Genomic DNA, 20,301 nt, shown 5'->3' with positions numbered 1-20,301 from the left:
CTCAGCATCAGACTGACGCACGAGCTTTCACATATAAACTGGATGCTCATCAGTCACACATATCAGACTGACACATGGTTACATATCTTCCTCTTTTTTCAGTTAAATGAAAACAGTACATTGGCATGCAGACAGATCACGAGGAATTTCATAGAACGAGCACTCAGATCTTTATTTCAGAACTCTTGAATTATGCTTTCGTTCCTCCCAAGTAGAGTAATTGACTGTACAATAGAGTATCTGTCAGAAATGTGATTTCTTAGGGCTGTACAGATTCTCCAGATCCACAGCTTGGTTCGTAGCTCAATTCTTAGGCCAGAATTACAGTTCATACCTCAGTTTTGTTTGTTTTGTTTTTTCAAGAACAAAACAGAAAAAAATCTAACATCTATTTTTATGACAGGGATTCATTACTTCATTACTGTGATGTATCCAGTTCAGTCTTCACCTGAAATGATTTTTGGAAACATTAAATCTTTACTACATGTGTATGAAGCATGCAAGCAAGTGTTTGCACATAGCACATGCATGAAGCTGCAGGGACCACAGAACCCCTGAAAAGGTCTCATACATAGCTGAGCTAGGCATGCGCTGATAATAATGTGTATTTGTCCTAAGAGCTCTTATCTTGCATACCTGGAATAGCACTTATGTAGAATAAATGATAGTTTATTGAAAACATATCTTTTTGCAGGCCATCAAGTTCAATTTTACTAGTAAATAGTTCACATTTTAATGATAGTAACTTCATCAGTCAGTTTACAGTAGAGAGCACACGACCTGTTATAGACCATGTCACTGTAACCCTTTAGATGCTCTTCCAGTCACCCCCCCTTGCTAATATGGTTAGCGTCTTTAGCTGTTTGAACAATGAGGCCAGTTAGCCAGGTTACTGTATGTTTGGACATGCTGATAGTAGCTGGCTATGGGCCATCTCTCTAATCCACTGTTTGTATATTTCCTTGTTGGCTCTTCAGCGAGGTGAATAGGCCTGAGCCGTGGGCTGATATGCAAACACAGTTTGTGAAACACCCAATATTGCATTACCGTTGGCTTGTCAGCATTTGTGTAAATCCACTAAGCATGGATCATGTGTGCTTGAAGAGTGTGTGTCTACACCTAGCCATGATTTTTACAAGTATAAAATTTCCTCCTCAAATGCCATTAATGGCTAACGGTCAGCGTTGTGCTGATCGGGGAATGGAGGGTGTGTCCTTAGCGCTTCCTTGTTGTACCCACACACCTAAAACAGCTACAAATGACTTTTTTTCTGCCCTTTCATTATTAAATTAGTTTATTGACAAATCAGTTACAGACCTGCCTGAATCATCAGATTTTTGGTTACATCTAACAGTGGTTAACATTTAAAACCCAGGTGGATCATCTCAGTACATACCACCATAAAAATGACTTATGTCAGCAGTTCATATTCATATTCCTGAACATGACCATCTGTTTGTTCATAATGGCGAAAGAAATTTGCCCAGAGTCCATATTTTCAACATAATCCAGTCCTTTTTTATCAGCAACATGTGCAGTGGTGCCTCTCAGGGAAATAGACCCTAATTTAAAAGTTACTACACCATTTTAGTTGATTTTTTATATGTAAGTAAGAAAATTTGCTTTCTTTGGGAATTCAGAGGCACATGATGACTGGTCTTTACAAATTCTCGAGTAATAATTTAGCAATTGCAAGCCACTGCTGTTAGGATTGTGTTAAGTGACACCGCTTTGAAGAAATTATCATCGGTTGTGCTCTGCAATTCACTTCTTTTTAATCTCACTCAACCAGTAAAGTGAAAGTTATGCTACTCTCCTCTAAACTGCATTGCTTTTTGTTCTCTTGTTAGAACTGAAAACCTACCTGATATCAGGGAGGAAGCCGGATCATGATGTGCAGTGTGGCTGTTCTCAGATGGCACTGCCAGGCGAGGATTTTGAAGGAGTCAGCCGCTCCTCCTGTCCTCCGACCCACACACCAGACCTCATCCCTGGAGGGGCGAAAGCCGCTGAGCCTCTGCTGCCACACCAACCACCTGACCGGATTGGGGTAAGAGGACAACCACATATGAGGAACTCAAACTGGCATTGATGCTTGTTGTCCTTCTGATGAATGCCTCACTTAAAGCAGTGGCTCTTATACTTGTCATATCAAGAAATGGAGAATACTTCTCACTCTGCATTGTTTTAATCAGGCATTAACAATAAAAAGGATTCCCTTGGTCAAATCCTTTTTTTTCCAGCTCTGTGCCCCAGCAGTCAGAACCACTTGTCTATAGTAACATACAAAACTGAAGTACAGGCTGGGCCATTTATATGGATACACCGTAATAATATGGGCATGGTTGGTGATATTAAAGTCCTGTTTGTGGCACATTAGTATATGTGAGGGGCAAACTCCTCAAGATGGGTGGTGACCATGGTGGCCATTTAGAAGTCGGCCATCTTGGATACAACTTTTGTTTTTTCAATAGGAAGAGGGTCATGTGACACATCAAACTTATTGGTAATGTCACAAGAAAAACAATGGTGTGCTTGGTTTCAACGTAACTTTATTCTTTCATGAGTTATTTACAAGTTTCTGACCACTCATAAAATGTGTTCAATGTGCTGCCCATTGTCTTGGATTGTCAATGCAACCCTCTTCTCCCACTCTTCACACACTGATAGCAACAAAGATAAAAGTCTAAGGGGGTCAGATCGGGAGACCTTGGGGGCTTTTCAACTGGCCCACGACGACCAATCCACTTTCCAGGAAACTGTTCATCTAGGAATGTTCGGACCTGGCACCCATAATGTGGTGGTGCACCATCTTGCTGGAAAAGCTCAGGGAACGTGCCAGCTTCAGTACATAAAGAGGGAAACACATCATCATGTAGCAATTTCAAATATCCAGTGGCCTTGAGGTTTCCATTGATGAAGAATGGACCCACTATTGTTGTACCCCATATACCACACCAAACCATCACTTTTGTTGCTCCAACAGTCTTGGAGGGATCCATCCAATGTGGGTTAGTGTCAGACCAATAGCGGTGGTTTTGTTTGTTAACTTCACCATTCACATAAAAGTTTGCCTCATCACTGAACAAAATCTTCTGCATGAACTGAGGGTCCTGCTCCAATTTTTGTTTTGCCCATTCTGCAAATTCTGTGCGCCGATCTGGGTCATCCTCGTTGAGATGCTGCAGTAGCTGGAGTTTGTAAGGGTGCCATTTGTGAGTAGCTAATATTGGCAGAAGGGATGTTCGACTAATGCCACTCTCCAGTGACATCCATACTCTCCAGTGACATCCATACTCTCCAGTGACATCCCATATGGAAAAGATATATATAAATCTTATAAAGTTTGCATCTGTCTTGTGTGAAACTTGTATGGAAAGCATACAAGAGTGAAAACAGATATAAGATCCCTTGAAAAATTATATAAATGAAACTTGTATGGTTTGGATACTTACTAAAACAATATATGAAAGTAATGAGAAAGTGGCCACTTTCATGAGTAAATCATGTAAGTTTTTACTATTTCTTTTCCATATGGGATGCGGCGAGTGCTATGCTGTGGGCTCTTGCTGAATGAAGCTAGGACAGCCACTGATGTTTCTTCATTAGTGACAGTTTTCTTGCATCCACATTTTGGCAAATCCAACACTGAACCAGTTTCACGAAACTTAGCAAGCAGTTTGCTAACTGTAGCATGGGAGATGGATGGTCTCGTAGGGTGTCTTGCATTGAAATCTGCTGCAATGACCTGGTTACTGCGTTCACCAGATATCAACACAATTTCGGTCCGCTCCTCACGTGTTAACCTCTTCGACATGTCAATGGCTGTGAACAAAGAGAAACTTGTAAATAACTCAGGAAAGAATAAAGTTACGTTGAAACCAAGCACACCATTGTTTTTCTTGTGACATTACCAGTAAGTGTGATGTGTCACATGACCTCTTCCTATTGAAAAAATAAAAGTTGTATCTAAGATGGCCGACTTCTAAATGGCCACCATGGTCACCACCCATCTCGAGGAGTTTCCCCCTCACATATACTAATGTGCCACAAACAGGACTTTAATATCACCAACCATTCCCATGTTATTACGATGTATCCATATAAATGGCCGACCCTGTACTTTTGGTGCATTATTGAACCAGTCAGTGATGAAGGGAAGCTCATTTTGAACAGGGGCGATCGTGGCTCAAGAGTTGGGAGTTTGCCTTGTAATCGGAAGGTTGCTGGTTCGAGCCCCGGCTTGGACAGTCTCGGTCGTTGTGTCCTTGGGCAAGACACTTCACCCGTTGCCTACTGGTGGTGGTCAGAGGGCCCGGTGGTGCCAGTGTCCAGCAGCCTCGCCTCTGTCAGTGCGCCCCAGGGTGGCTGTGGCTACAATGTAGCTTGCCATCACCAGTGTGTGAATGGGTGGATGACTGGATGTGTAAAGCGCTTTGGGGTCCTTAGGGACTAGTAAAGCGCTATACAAATACAGGCCATTTACCATTGTGTGACTCACACAGAGTTATTTTGTCTCGTATTCATTGCTAAGTCTTAATTATTAGGGGGATTTATTATAAAACTGAAACACTCCAGCTCATCATTTCACTTTTACTTAAACTTCAAACATACCAGTGCGCACAGCTCCATCATATATAATCTGATGCTGTTATTGCACAAGCCGCTTCTGTATGATATGTTTAATTTGTCAAAATCTCCCCCTGCTGTCTTTTTCTCTCTCCAGCCTCCCTGTGTGTTTCATAACACGGTCCTGTCTTCAGTGGCAGAGCAGGGTGATGATGTGGCTGTGCTGAATGGCTGCCAGGAAGAGCACAAGACTAGCAGTGCCAAGGTACAACACGCACACACGAGCAACGACAGCATCGGTGCACTTGTCAAGCACTCGATTAAGCATTTGTCTCTAAAGCTACTTGACAGTCATGCCCCGTGCTTATCGCTTTTTGTGTCCTTTCTTCTTTTTCACCTCCGTCGTCTCTCCTCTGACTCTGGTCCCTCTGTCTTTGTCATCGCCTTTATCTCATCTACTCATCACAGTTTATCCCAGGTCACAGCCCCAGGGCAGTCAACGGCCTGCTGAGTCCACCGCTGGAGGAACCAGTGCGGGCCAGTCAGAGTTCTCTATGTGACACGGGAACTGGCACCAGTCTCGGCATGGCTGGGGGCACGGGGGCAGCAGGTACAGGCATGGATCACTCTGCCTTGATACAGTTGCGTGCCAAGAACTACAGACAGAAGAGCGACGCCCATTTCGTGGATGTTATAGGGGAGGACAGGTGAGCAAAGTGGTTAAAGGTGGAATTTATGATCTGATAAGGGTGACTAATTATGCACCCATATCACTTTGGCATTGAATATGATGCCATGTTTTCATAATTTTCTAAAGGTTTATTAAAAATAAACCTTTGTACTGAGGGCTCGCCTCGCCAGATCACAGAGATAAACGCATAAACTCCACACACATCCTGAGAACTCTGTGTGTGGAGTTTATGCGTTTATCTCTGTGATCTGGCGAGGCGAGCCCTCAGTACAAAGGTTTATTACTTGAGGACTCAAGGGTTTAATGCTAATGTCGGAGCAGTTGTTTCAGACTTACAGTTTGTTTGTTTTGTCCTGAATCACCAGATGAGTTGTTACAGTTGTTGCATTTTTTTCGCACAATAAAATAATAAGTGAACCATTTGACTTTTTCTGACCTTTTGTCGTATTTTTTTTCCTTACTCTGCTCTCCAGTCTAATGAAGGATTACTTTTTCAAACCACCCATCAATAAGATCAGTCTTAACTTTCTAAAGAGCCCTCTGGAAAAAGCCTATCGGAGCAGCTACAAGGAAGAGGTACACACAAGTACACAAACACATTTTTCTACTCAACTGTTTGATGATCCTACCAGCGATTGTGATTTTAACACTCTTCGCTGATTAACGTGAGGCTTAACTAAAAATAGCACTCAGCAGAAGAGAGGGCTTCCTACGTGGATAAGAAAAAAAGAACCACCCAAAAACCTGAACTGTTAAAAAGCAGAAGGCAATAAGGAGACGAATGACAAACAGTAGTGTCCTAATGCATCTTTTGAATCTGAGGCAGAGCGTTTGATTCTCTCTGTGTCACTGCGTGCTTGTCTCTTTGACCGATGGGGTGGAGTTGTTGTAAGTTTTTCCTTGTACCCCTCTTGTTTCCGAAATTTTATACCACATGCTCTCTCACACAGGCACACACACACAGGACCAGTTCCAGTTGGCCTGCATTGACCTCAAAGTCTTGTAGCCACCTGGTGTTAAACCAGTGTTACTACAAAAAAACAAAAACCCCACAACACTAGGATCACTTCACGCAAAATGTCTACAGTATGTGATCATAAGAGTTTGCACATGACTATGACTTTTGGGTTTAGCTGTGAAAATATATTCAGTATGTAAACATTTATATAATATTTATTATTTGCTAAAGCAGCACAAGTTTTAGTTTGTGCATTCGTGTCTAGAAAGAATTGTTAAACGATTGGAAGAATTCAGGGGATTTTTGCATTTCTAAAAAAGCTTCTATTTGTCGCTTTTACTGTCGTTTTGCACCCCCCCTTTAAGGATGAAAATAGGATTTAGTTGGGGGGTTTTAACACCCACTGAAGAAGTGTGATTAATTTAAAAATAATCTGGCAGTTTACAGAAGGCAGTAACATTTTTTTTAAGTTAAATCAGATTAGGAAACCACGTAAAAACAACGCAGATCTGGATACAACTGCTAAAAAAAGGTAAAATAAATATTTTGGAGGTTTCATTGTGTCTGTACTTTGTTTTGCATTTAGATTTACACATTTTAGACCTGATTGTAAAACATCCATACATTTATGTGTGCATTGCAAGGTGTGGGTGTAGTTTCTGTAAAAATGAGCAATTGCAATTACTCTTCCCATTTAGGTCAGAAACATGGTTCCGGTGCAGACGTTTGCAAGCACTACCTTCAGCTCCTTATTGGATGTCCTCCTCAGCTGTTTTGTCTTCCTGGCCCTCACCCTGGCCTGCTTTCTTCCACCTCTCATGAGCTCATCCACTCTGGCTACCGCTGCCCTGGCCTTGGCTCCCCTGGCTGGTCTGTTTGAGCTGGCCTCCTTGGTGCTCTCCATACGGTGAGGATGTTTAGGCAGCTGATGCAGATGGAGAGTGTTTGTGGGTGTTAGTGAGTGTGCACACATGTTGTATATCAAAAATGTTTTGACCGATATGCCAATAAAAACATTTGTATAACATATTTTATAACGTAACACATTCATTGTCTCAACATTTGACCTTTTTACAAAACAATGACAAGGCCTCAGTGTTTTCCCCAGATTATATTTTTCCTGGCGGGATAGCGAAATCGCTCAAGTGTTATTTATACCGTTGCTCTCGGTGCGGTTCCAGCTGGGCGTAAGAATACGCAATTGTTTGTTTTCAAGTCGAGTGCTGTCACAGTCGAATAAAAATCTGTATCTCTTGGGCTTCAGTGCCACGGAACTGAAACTACTGATAGACCAACATGCAGGACTGTGACTTTCCACTGAGAATAGCATGAATTGTTTTACACTGTTTTATGTTTTATTTGGCTTCCACACCACGGATAAATTTCCCCAGTCAATTACTGGCTTAGAAACCGGCACAATGACAAACTCATACCAGGCTAAAAGAGAAAAAAAAAACAACTTATCCTTGGATTTTCCAATACTCTGAGTAGTGCTCGGGATGTGTTTTCTTGTGGTACTTACTTTAATGACTGTGCATGGAGAGTATTTAAAGATTAATTAATTTTCACTTATTGTCTTGCCTAAATGGGCAATAAATCTTCATCTTCTTGCTGTGACTTGGACAGTGTTATTGTTTTAATAATGTATCATAATTAAGGGTAATGAGAATCTGCTGCAGTTTTTTCCCAGACTGAGCAAGGATTGAGGAAGTTGGAGGAGAAGAGGCGGCGTGTTTTTCTCTACTTTATTTTCTGTCTAACTTTGATATTTTTCAGTTATGGGTTAAAGTTTTTGTTCATTCTGATTTTCATTAAGACAATAAATGATTCCCCCTTCTCTTCTCCACTCCTCTCGTGCAGCATGGCCTTCTACTTGGAGGAGGTGATGAGCTGTACTCACTCCCTCCTCCTGGTAGTTTCTGGCTGGGTCTCTCGTCACGTGATCGGCGCCGTGTTGGTCTCTCTCCCTGCCATCTCTGTCTTGTCCCACCTCACTTCAGGCGTCCAGCCGGAACCTCAGGTAAACACTAAAATTAAACTCTTGAACAAAACTTCTTAAACATCCCAAATATCTTTTGGTTCACAGCCTCAAAATATTTCACACATTTCTCATCTGAAAGTATCTCAAGGAGAAGTTTAAAGTAAAAATGTAACCCTACTAAACTTGCACCGTCATAGTTGCTGCTTCTTGGTATCATTCAGAGAGATTGCAGTTGACGCTGCTGCCAGGACTACTACTAAAGATGCCATGCTGGGACTAATAGTACTTGTATTGCTGCTGATTTAACTGCAACTACTGTGCCTCTGTTGTCCCTGCTTTTGGAAGTATCCTTTGTAGCTGTAATGGTTTACTCTGACTGTTATCTCTAAGCTGATTTGAAACTCATCATGGTCTAAAACAGCTCATTAGCTGGTGTTAACCCGTTATAGGACCACTAGAATGAACACGCATGGATTTTGGCACCAGAAATGTCGACTTTTCTTCTTTGAGTCCTGCATGTGTGAAGATTGAGTTGCGCTTGTTTTGCGGTGTTTTAAGTCAAGTGCATTTCCAGCTCTGTATACGTACGAGTCTCGTATTTCATGTTGGAGCCAATGGCTGCTTGCAAGATGTGCATTGGTTTCATATCTTGTTTTTCCAACACCTGATGTCTTTATCCATTTCTCTCCCACCCTGCTCACTCTCTCGCCTCAGCTCTCGCCATCACTTCAGGGCTCGCAGATCAAAGCGACAGTCTCAGGGAGAGTTGCTAATTAGACATGCAGTTTTCTGGACTTTAATGCCTTTGAAGATGTTAAGGCCCAATAACAGTGCTGAGTGAGGGTTGTGGGGTGTTAGGGTGGGGTGGAAGGGCATGACAGGGAGAGGGGAGGACATGTGTAGTGATGAGCTGGGAAAAGATCTTATCTTGTCAATGTAATCGTTAACAGCAGAGGTGTGGACTCGAGTCACATGACTTGGACTCGAGTCAGACTCGAGTCATTAATTTTATGACTTTAGACTTGACTTGAAAAAATGTTCTAAGACTTGTGGCTTGACTTGGACTTTTACACCAATGACCTGGGACTTGAATTGGACTTGAACCGGTTTACTTGAAAAGACTTGATATTTTACCCCAAATATAAAATTTAACATGCATATTATATAGAGATTGAAAATGTGACGTCATTCACGGGTAGAACCGCAAAGGATTCTGGGAACTCGTGGCAAGCGGTACTAGCTCACGCAGGCTTTCAATTAAAATCAGTTATACAGCGATAAAAAGAAACACAAAAATGTCAAGAAGCTGTTGTATTATTAACTGCAATAGCCGGTCGCATGACAGCCACGGGAAGCCGACGGGTAAAGAGATCGGTTGTTATCGGATTATGTCGTTGAAGAGAAATTGTTCGAGCCATGTTTCCGAAGTAACAAAGAGCCGACGGATGGCACTTGTGTCAAGCCAGCCTCCAATTCGAGACTTGCAGTCAAGCCAGCCTCCAGTTTGTTTTACGTTCCCTGTGTATTCAAAGTATTACGGGAATGGATGTGGAAACCGGATTTCAAAATAAAAGCCAACTTCGAGTGAATTAACAGATATGTTAAGAACATAATAACATATAATTTAGGCTTTTTTTTTTTTACAAACTCTAATGTTAGATCTATATGACACAGCCTTGTACCCTAATTGTGCCCTGTCACTATCAAGGCCATCTTATTTTGGATTTCAAAGTAAAAGCCCTGTGAATCTTCATTTTTGAACTACTCTTTCAATGACTTAATAATGCTCTTAAAAGCAAAAGTCGTATTTCCAAATACTATTTGAACTTTATATCAACACTTTCCAACCACAGTCTTTTTACAGTGATACCATATCAATATCAAGTCAGTCTGATTTTGCCTTTCATAGTAATGGCCCTTTGAAATTGTCCATAATTGACTTAATCTTCTAACGATTCAAAATGCTCTAAAATGGAAATTTCCTGTTTCCACAGGGTAATTCCACTTTAGATCAACAGTATACAGCCCCACAGTGATACCATATCAATGTCAAGTCATTCTGATTTTGCCTTCCAAAGTAAAAGCCTTTTCAAATTGTCCACAATTGACCTAACTTTCAGTGATTTCAAAATGCTCTAAAATGGAAATTTCCTGTTTCCACAGGGTAATTCCACTCCAGATCAACAGTATACAACCTCACGATGTTACCATATCAATATCAAAACATTCTGATATTGCTTTAAAAAACAAAAGCATTTTCAAACTGCCCATATCTGAGTTGCTCCTGGAACAATTTCAAAATGCTCTAAAATGGCACATTCCTGTTTCCACAGGGTAATTCCACTTTAGATCAACAGTATCCAACCCGACAGTAAAACCATGTAAATTTCATGTTGGTCTGATTTCGCCTTTCAAATTAATGGCCCGTCGAATTTGTCCATATGTGATATACTCTTTCAATTATTTCAGAATGTTTTAAAAATGAAAATTGCTGTTTCAACACATATTGGGTTTTCATTTTGAAAAGCAAAATCAGACTCAATTGATTATGACAGAATTGAATCATAAAGATGATGTAAAAGGAAGCTGAAATTGCCACTAGGTTGTAATTGATAGTACGTTTATATTTTAAGTCTGTGGAAAGATGTCATTCTAAATAAAGAAATTACAAAACAGCTTGCAAACCAACCATGACATCTTTCCACAGACTTAAAATATAAACGTACTATCAATTACAACCTAGTGGCAATTTCAGCTTCCTTTTACATCATCTTTATGATTCAATTCTGTCATAATCAATTGAGTCTGATTTTGCTTTTCAAAATGAAAACCCAATATGTGTTGAAACAGCAATTTTCATTTTTAAAACATTCTGAAATAATTGAAAGAGTATATCACATATGGACAAATTCGACGGGCCATTAATTTGAAAGGCGAAATCAGACCAACATGAAATTTACATGGTTTTACTGTCGGGTTGGATACTGTTGATCTAAAGTGGAATTATCCTGTGGAAACAGCATCTTTCAATTTAAGAGCATTTTGAAATCGTTAAACGAGTAGGTCGTCTACGGGCAATTTGAAAATACTTTTATTTTGGAAGGCAAAATCAGAGTGACTTGATCTTAACATCGTATCTCTGTGGGGTTGTATACTGTTGATTTAAAGTGAAATTATTCTGTGGAAACAGAAAATTTCCTTTTTAGAGCATTCCGAAATCACTGAATGTTAGGTAAGTTATTGGCATTTTCAACAGGCCATTATTTTGGAAGGCAAAATCAGAATGACTTGAAATTGAAGTAGTACCATGGTGTGGATGTACACTTTTGATCTAACATGGATTCATCCTGTGGAAAGAGCAAGTTTCATTTTTAGAGCGTTCTGAATTCTTTAAAAGAGTAGGTCGTATATCGGCAATTTGAAAAGTCTTTTATTTTGGAAGGCAACATCAGACTGATTTGATATTGATATGGTATCACTGTGGGGTTGGATACTATTGATCTAAAGTGGAATTATGCTGTGGAAACAGCAATTTTCCATCTTAGAGCATTTTGAATTTGCTCCAAGAGTAAGTGATATATGGGCAAATTGAAAAAGCTTTTATTTTGAAAAGCAAAATCAGACTGACTTGAAATTGACATGGTAACATCGTGAGGTTGTATACTGTTGATCTAAAGTGGAATTACCCTGTGGAAACTGAAATCTTCCTTTTTAGAGCATTCTGAAATCACTGAAAGTTAGGTAAATTATGGGCATTTTCAACAGGCCATTATTTTGGAAGGCATAATCAGAATTACTTGAAATTGATATGGTAACATCGTGAGGTTGTATACTGTTGACCTAAAGTGAAATTATCCTGTGGAAACAGCAAAATTCTTTTTAAGAACATTTTGAAATCGTTAAAAAAGTAGGTCGTATATATGCTCAATTTGAAAGGGCATTTATTTTGGAAGGCATAATCAGAATGACTTGATATTGATATGGTATCACTGTGGGGCTGTATACTGTTGATCTAAGGTGGAATTACCCTGTGGAAACAGGAATTTTCCATTTTAGAACATTTTGAAATTGTTCCAGGATCAAGTCAGATATGGGCAGTTTGAAAATGCTTTTATTTTTGAAAGCAAAATCAGAATGACTTGATATTGATGTGGTAACATCGTCAGGTTGTATACTGTTGACCTAAAGTGGAATTATCCTGTGGAAACAGCAAATTTCACTTTTAGAGCATTTTGAAATCTTTAAAAGAGTAGGTCGTATCTTGGCAATTTGAAAAGTCTTTTATTTTGGAAGGCATAATCAGAATGACTTGATATTAATATGGTATCACTGTGGGGCTGTATACTGTTGATCTGGAGTGGAATTATCCTGTGGAAACAGGAAATTTCCATTTTAGAGCATTTTGAAATCACTGAAAGTTAGGTCAATTATGGACAATTTGAAAAGGCTTTTACTTTGGAAGGCAAAATCAGAATGACTTGATATTAATATGGTATCACTGTGGGGCTGTATACTGTTGATCTAAGGTGGAATTACCCTGTGGAAACAGGAATTTTCCATTTTAGAGCATTTTGAAATTGTTCCAGGAGCAACTCAGATATGGGCATTTTGAAAATGTTTTTATTTTTGAAAGCAAAATCAGAATGACTTGATATTGATGTGGTAACATCGTCAGGTTGTATACTGTTGACCTAAAGTGAAATTATCCTGTGGAAACAGCAGTTTTCACTTTTAGAGCATTTTGAAATCTTTAAAAGAGTAGGTCGTATCTTGGCAATTTGAAAAGTCTTTTATTTTGGAAGGCATAATCAGAATGACTTGATATTGATATGGTAACATCGTGAGGTTGTATACTGTTGACCTAAAGTGAAATTATCCTGTGGAAACAGCAAAATTCTTTTTAAGAACATTTTGAAATCGTTAAAAAAGTAGGCCGTATATGCTCAATTTGAAAGGGCATTTATTTTGGAAGGCATAATCAGAATGACTTGATATTGATATGGTATCACTGTGGGGCTGTATACTGTTGATCTAAGGTGGAATTACCCTGTGGAAACAAGAATTTTTCATTTTAGAGCATTTTGAATCGTTAGAAGATTAAGTCAATTATGGACAATTTCAAAGGGCCATTACTATGAAAATCAAAATCAGACTGACTTGATATTGATATGGTATCACTGTAAAAAGACTGTGGTTGGAAAGTGTTGATATAAAGTTCAAATAGTATTTGGAAATACGACTTTTGCTTTTAAGAGCATTATTAAGTCATTGAAAGAGTAGTTCAAAAATGAAGATTCACAGGGCTTTTACTTTGAAATCCAAAATAAGATGGCCTTGATAGTGACAGGGCACAATTAGGGTACAAGGCTGTGTCATATAGATCTAACATTAGAGTTTGTAAAAAAAAAAAAAAAGCCTAAATTATATGTTATTATGTTCTTAACATATCTGTTAATTCACTCGAAGTTGGCTTTTATTTTGAAATCCGGTTTCCACATCCATTCCCGTAATACTTTGAATACACAGGGAACGTAAAACAAACTGGAGGCTGGCTTGACTGCAAGTCTCGAATTGGAGGCTGGCTTGACACCAGTCGGATGGCCTGGATTGCAGCCATTCAAAGACCAAATATAACGTCCCAGAACACTCCAGCTCACAGGTTAGTCTGCTCCAAGCATTTACACGAAGGTCAGTGTTTTTTAGTAGTTAATACGTCATTTTCATAACATAATTAGTGATATAGGTTACAAGCAAGTCTGGCGCTGAACAGAAATTGTCGCGCTATGCTCCTTTATTTATTGTGCATAAATAGTGAATTGTCCTGACACAATATTGCGTTTCGCTTCTGTTATTATGGTACATTGACAAAAACATATACTTTTATTCACAGGATAAAACAGGTTTTTTGTATCACTAATTGCCCAGTACGATTACAGCATACAATATTATTGTCACTGCTACATTTCTGTGATGGGTACCAGAAATTATTTCCACTGCTAATTAATTACCGTTGAGCTCAAAGGTCCTATTAATAAACGGTTAAGGAATGTGTATTTATGAAGACGATTTGTGAGACTGGTAAACTTATGATACGTTCCAGCGAAGGGGACTCTTAATGCCTCAGCTTACCAACACATTTTGGACTGTGCTTAGGTTTTCTCTTCCAGCATGACTCTGCTTTAGTGTAGATGGCCCAACACTTGCTCACGTGGTGGATTTCAATTTGAGATTGAATACACTACAGTTTGTTCAGTGCTAAATCTTCAACATTGGTGAAAAACTCATTTTGACAGCATTGTTTTGAAATCCATCCAGTTATTTTCATGCTATATATAGAAGTAATCCCTTCAAGCCAAAGTGCAGGTTTCAGACTGCACTAAACACTGTTGTAGACAGTTTTTACCCCTCAATCTTAAAAGGTTCATGGGGTATTGTTACTGTTGATACCCAAGTTTGTGAATATGACAACTCAAGGTTGAGGTGATGTAGGATTTTTAAATTCATCCCTTGGGTGGACCTACTAAAAATCTCAAACAAGTTTGAATCTCAAGGACCCTGACCTAGAGTTCAAGACCAGAGTCAACTTTTCTCAAAATCGCCTGGGATTTTCAAATTAAGGTGCATCTACCAGGAAGCTTTTTTAAATTTTATTTTAAAATTTTTCCTGCTCTTGGCTCTATAAGAAGTCAGTGACAGAGGATATTCCTAATAATGCCACCTTAGGCTGGGAATGCAGCAGCACCACAGCTCCACCCGCCTGCTGTTCTAATCGTTTGCAAGGACCAGCCAATGAGAACAAAGCTAGTTTAAAGGAAGAGGTGCTAAAAAAACCTTGCTTCACAATGTGCATGAAGTGAGGTGTCGCACCACAGCCCAGGTTAAGATGAATAAGGATCATTTTGAAATCAGAATCATGCAAAGATACTATAGTAAGGTCCAAGAACAAAGTACGGAGAAAATTGGAAATGAGCAAAATAGAATCCCTTTGATTGTCGTAAAGGTCTATTTGTGACAATAAACAAATAAAATGATTCATTAATTTAAAAAAAATGTTCCATGAAATTATAGAGCTAGTCCTGAAAACTGAAAGTGTGTGTGCACTTATTCCCTGAATTGCTCTTGACATTTTAGGATATAATATTGCAGTTTTGCTGACACAATCCAGGGAAATACCAAGGAGGCAACAAGAACTGTAGAGAAAAACGTTTGCCGTGGGGGAAATGGGAAGCTAATTAATTCAATTTTATTTATGTAGCAATAATTCACAAGGGTAATCATCTTAAGGCACTTTCTGGTTGCAGTTATCTGAACTGAACTGTAGTACTTTGATCCAAAAACCTTCAAGCTTTTATCATATTTTATTCAATAAGCCTATGGATTGTCTTTGGGCTACAACATGCTGGCTTTGGCTCTGGTGGTGAAAGATGTAGTATGATGCACTTGTGTTACACAACATAACCACTAAGTGCTTAAACAGAAAACCTGGATTTTACAGCTGAGGAGTAGCCAGTATTACATCATTACATCACTACGTGCTTAGTAGGTGTTTTTATAGCACACGCTTCAGTTGAATGTGCAAGAATTCTTTGTTGCTGTTGTATTTGCTAAGACATTCGAATAACTAGCTTTTGTTTTTCCTCAGGTGACCGCGTTCCTGTGCTGTGCCACCATCCTGGCCATCATCCAGTTTTGTAACTTCTGTCAGCTGAGTTTCTGGATGCGCTCAATCCTAGCCACTGCTACAGGGGTTGCTTTGCTGCTGCTGCTGTTGTGCAGTCCTCTGGCTGGGGAAAGGTGAGACGCTAACTGCACATACACACAAACACTAAGTGCAGGGTACTCTGTGGGATGCTATCATGAATCCCTATAAAAGACTTAAGTAGTCAAGGTTAGAGTAGGGTAGAGCAGTGATTTCTAGCCAGCCCTTATTGTAAAACAAATTTGCACCTTTTGTGTTTAGTCTGTAGATCTCTGCATATATTCACTACATATAATCCTCAATGTACAATGTACTGACTGAAATGGCACAGTGTAAGTGGAGGTATTCCACATTTTCTCTCCAGAAACAGCAGTTCAGATCGGTGAGAGTCAGCGGGAGAATAATCAATGTGTTTTGATAGAAAAGGGAGAAGTCTTCTGTTAGAAACCGATGGAGACTTTTGCGGAGGGGAGAGCGGAGAGCTCGGGTGAAGTGTAGGAGTCATCCAGAGATTATTCAAGCATTATTCAGCTTTATTTCAAACACGGCACCTGTGTATAACAGCTAGTGCTGGGCGATATGGAAAAAATATTTATCACGATATGAATTATTTTATATCACGATGACGATATATATCACGATATACCACCTGACCCGTGGTCATCTGGAAAGTACGCAGTCTGTAAACAGCGAGCGCAGAGGGTGCAGTCTTTGTTAATGACATGGATGGTTACGCTCATGTAGGGCTGCGTATCTCTGCTCGTCCATAGGTCAGTCGTCAAGGCATAATGCACGACACTGCAAACATCCGTCTCTACTTTGGCCCGGCATGCGTCATATAAGCGAGGCAACTCGACTTATAAGGACTTTGATGAGGTCACGAAAGCTGTCCTTCTCAACTACATAAACAGGGGCCATGCCTTTACAAATGTAACACGAGACGGCTCCTGTGATTTGTTTATGGCGCTGGGACGTTTTCTTATAAGGGCCTTGTGTGAAAGACTGCTGTATCTTTGGCTAGCTATAGTTTTTCTTTTCCCAACTTGCTCCTGTCGTTCCACAACTTGGTTTAGCTCGGATTTTCTGGATTCTTGAGCATTCTTTTTCGTGGACCTTCTGTAGGTGATAGGAGAGATTTGTTGTGTTGCCATCGGGTGCAGGAATAGTTTTATAGTATAGCTTGCAAATGGGCGTCTTCTGCTCCGTGTTGGTGCTGTTGAACCCAAAATGTAACCAAATCACAGATGTACCCCCTCTTTTCGGTAAAAGTGCTTCCTCTTGGGCTGCCTGTGTAGCTGTCTCTGCCTGTTGCATGTCCGGGCATGAAACTGCAACCTGTCGCACGTCCATCGTTTTGAGTTACCGTAAAGCATGTCGCAAATCCGGGTGCACGTAAAGCAGCACCATGTCGCAAAACCACAAGACGGAGTTTCTTTGCGAAAAATATCATTTTTTCATACTTTATTTTCTCTTGCATAAAGTTAAGAGTATGTATAGTGAGAAGACAACACTAATATATTTGCCACAGGCTTTTTAATGGTATATTTCATGTAATAATTTATAAAATTAGGTTAGAAATGATAGAAATGATAGAAGACAAATGGCACAATAGACACTTTTCTATCATCGACACGATATATATTGTCATATCGCCCAGCACTAATAACAGCTGACCTGCAGGATGTAGAGAAGAGCATAAAAGGTTATTTGCAATCCACCCTTAATGAAGCTACTGCAGCTGTGCCTCATCTGTAAATGCACACATTGCTCTTGCTTTTTTCTGCATGCTTCCAATCCGAGTCGCATTAATAGCTGCACATTTCATTATATTATGTGATTGATCTGATGGAGAGGAGGGAAAAAAGCAAAATACATGAGGGAGTTTGTGACATTGTGGGCATCTGTGTATGCAGAGAGACACCGCAGAGGCTTTTGTGCTCCATTATGAACTGATCTCAGTGTACAGGATTAAAAATCTACGGCGCAAACTGCTCTGCTCGCTGTAAAAACGTAACTTTGCTGCCTTTAAAACATCCATAGCATGCATGCATTTTGTATTTGCAGTGAGATGACTTCTTCTCAGTTTCAATAAAATGCCACTATTACAGAGGACCAGAAAGATGTGGGACTCAGATCTAAACATTCAGGACAAACGCTCAGTAAAGAGCTACAGGAGCGAGCCAAAGTTTTACATGGCGCTTCCATGCCAACCATTCTCTCGTGCCAATTATCACTCCGATAATATCTCCCCCTGGCATTCCAAATTAACACTTTGAGCTGCAACTATCACCTCCACACCAGGCACAAAAGAAGGCAGGCTTTTTCCTTTCTTTGTTTTTTTTTTTAGCACTTTATTGCAGTTAATTGCCTCCTGCTGACCTTTTTAAATAGCATTTGTATTGTTAATTTTAAATGCACTCACCTGCAAAATTTGCACTTTGGGAAAAAACAAAAACAAACAAACCATCATGTAACCAATAGAACTACAAAAATTATTGCAATTATTGCTTTTTAGTCTCAAAATTAACACTGAACTTCTTTAGTACATAATAATAATTCCTTTTTTTAATGCTAAAGAAAGAGGTTTGCATTGGTGCACTAGAGTCTGCCGGTTTGTTTGTGGCTCAGATTTCAATTGGTAGTTTTTAAGCACGCTACCTGTAGCAGATTCTGCAACAGAAATAAGAATATCTACATCATATGCAGGAATTCAAATATCACTCAAGATCCAGTGAAGCAGTTCATCAGGAAAAATGTCTTTCCTCAGAATAATTTATAATTCATTTGTTTTGTGAGCTCAAGTACATTTGCTTTCTTTCTGGAAAGGCTGTGATCAGCTGGCCTGTGATGATGCTATAGAGTTTGGGATTTTTAACCACCCATCTACTATTTTGAAAATAAGTTAGCATATCGCTAGTTCGCCAAATAATGATGGGGTGATGTTACTTTTTGATTTCTTGAGTATCTTCCTGGCATCAGCTAGAAGGAACCCCATACTATAGCAAATGAAACATGATCCTGCTTGATATTGTGGTGCATTAAGCCACCTATCGTATTTAATTACTCTGTAATTGAAGATATCGAAACACCATTTTGGCTTGTTCTGCCCACTTTAACCCCTGATTATATGCTGTCATGCATGCGTATTGTTTGTGTTTGTGTGCATGTGTGTGACTGCTCCTGACTGGTCTTCTGACTGACACCACTCTTGTGTCTTTCAGCTCGAGTAATAACAGCTTACCAGTTCAAGGGTGAGTGTCTCCGTGGAAACAGAGGGGTTTGATTGATGACTGACATTTGAAGGGTTAACAGGAGTGACTGCTTTTTTTTCTCTACTCATAACTACAGCTCTCTCTAGCTTTAACCTATGCTCACACGGTCATGCTTTTTATTCTCCTATCCATCTCTCTCTCTTCCTCTGTTTTCCTCTTTGTGTGCTGCAGTAATAATGCCTGCAAATGCCAATAGTGGTGGAAATGACTCATGCAGCTCATGCTGGCTTAAATCTTGTATGAGGGCTACAACTAAGCCTTAATCAAGGCCGCAGTAGAAAAAAATGAAAGTAGAGAACTGTTTCTTTGTATTCTTTGGTCTTTGTTGGCTCCTTTTCTGGGCATTCACGATACACCTGTTTATATTACAGTTGGATATGTAAACTTCAACATTGCATTTTTTATTTTAGTTTTATCAGGGGAATTACAAAAACAAACTGAAACAGAGAAATTCTCCGTAATTTTTTCTCTCTCCTTCAGTGATGGATAAGTGTGGGCCACAGCCTTTTACTGTGGTTACACTGAATGCCTAAAGTATGCATTTTACTTCTATTATAATCAATGGAAGTGGCTACACCAGACATGAGAGTATGTGGCACGGAGATCATCTTCTTTTTTTTTTTTTTAATCTTTGTGTGAGATGCATGCAGTTATTGTATACAGACATGGGTCATAAAGCGTTGGTATGTTTTATGCAAGAAAAACTTCAGCATCCACCTTTGCCAGTAGCCCAGCAGCTGGTGGTTACTTAGCAACTTAACATTAAAAAAGTCTGGGGATGTGGGGATAGAAACACCTCTAGACCGTTGTTAGGTCAGCTATTTTGAAGTTTTATGCAAATTCACTTTAATTTACATTTTCATCAGGACATAAAACTGCATGTATAGAATCACCAGTCAAATCTGAGTTAAAAAGATGAAAAAAATGTTAAAAAACGTATATGACTTTGCCCAAAAATAAGGTTTTAAAAAGCATTTTCCCCAGGATATTATAGTTAATAGTTATGCACTTACTGGCCACTTTATTGGGTATACTTTGATAGTACTAGCTTGGATAAAGGGATGGGCACAGTCAGCAAAAATAATAGGTAGGCTGTGGCATTTAAACAGTGCTAAACTTGTACCGTGTGAA

At 39.5% G+C, this 20,301-nt stretch overlaps 1 protein-coding gene across 2 annotated transcripts in view; it reads left to right on the top strand.

The window, feature by feature from the left end:
- adcy9a (adenylate cyclase 9a) overlaps positions 1-20,301 on the top strand; it is a 51,843-nt gene that overhangs the window by 25,209 nt on the left and 6,333 nt on the right. Inside the window, exons 3-10 of one of the 2 annotated variants that reach the window (XM_085277474.1) lie at positions 1,851-2,050; positions 4,727-4,834; positions 5,038-5,276; positions 5,734-5,836; positions 6,917-7,125; positions 8,079-8,238; positions 15,842-15,993; positions 19,120-19,149. In XM_085277474.1, the coding sequence (XP_085133600.1) occupies positions 1,851-2,050; positions 4,727-4,834; positions 5,038-5,276; positions 5,734-5,836; positions 6,917-7,125; positions 8,079-8,238; positions 15,842-15,993; positions 19,120-19,149 (1,201 nt within the window). The remainder of the gene's footprint in view (positions 1-1,850; positions 2,051-4,726; positions 4,835-5,037; positions 5,277-5,733; positions 5,837-6,916; positions 7,126-8,078; positions 8,239-15,841; positions 15,994-19,119; positions 19,150-20,301) is intronic. The other variant, XM_085277475.1, reaches the window with a different exon arrangement.

Source organism: Mchenga conophoros, linkage group LG6 (genome assembly GCF_057382185.1).
Source record: "Mchenga conophoros isolate Kocher_MC1m ecotype Shallow Benthic linkage group LG6, M_conophoros_male_GT1.1, whole genome shotgun sequence".
NCBI classification, from domain to species: Eukaryota; Metazoa; Chordata; class Actinopteri; order Cichliformes; family Cichlidae; genus Mchenga; species Mchenga conophoros.
The sequence above is the reverse complement of the archived record's forward strand: the minus strand, read 5'-3'. Positions and strand labels throughout refer to the sequence as shown.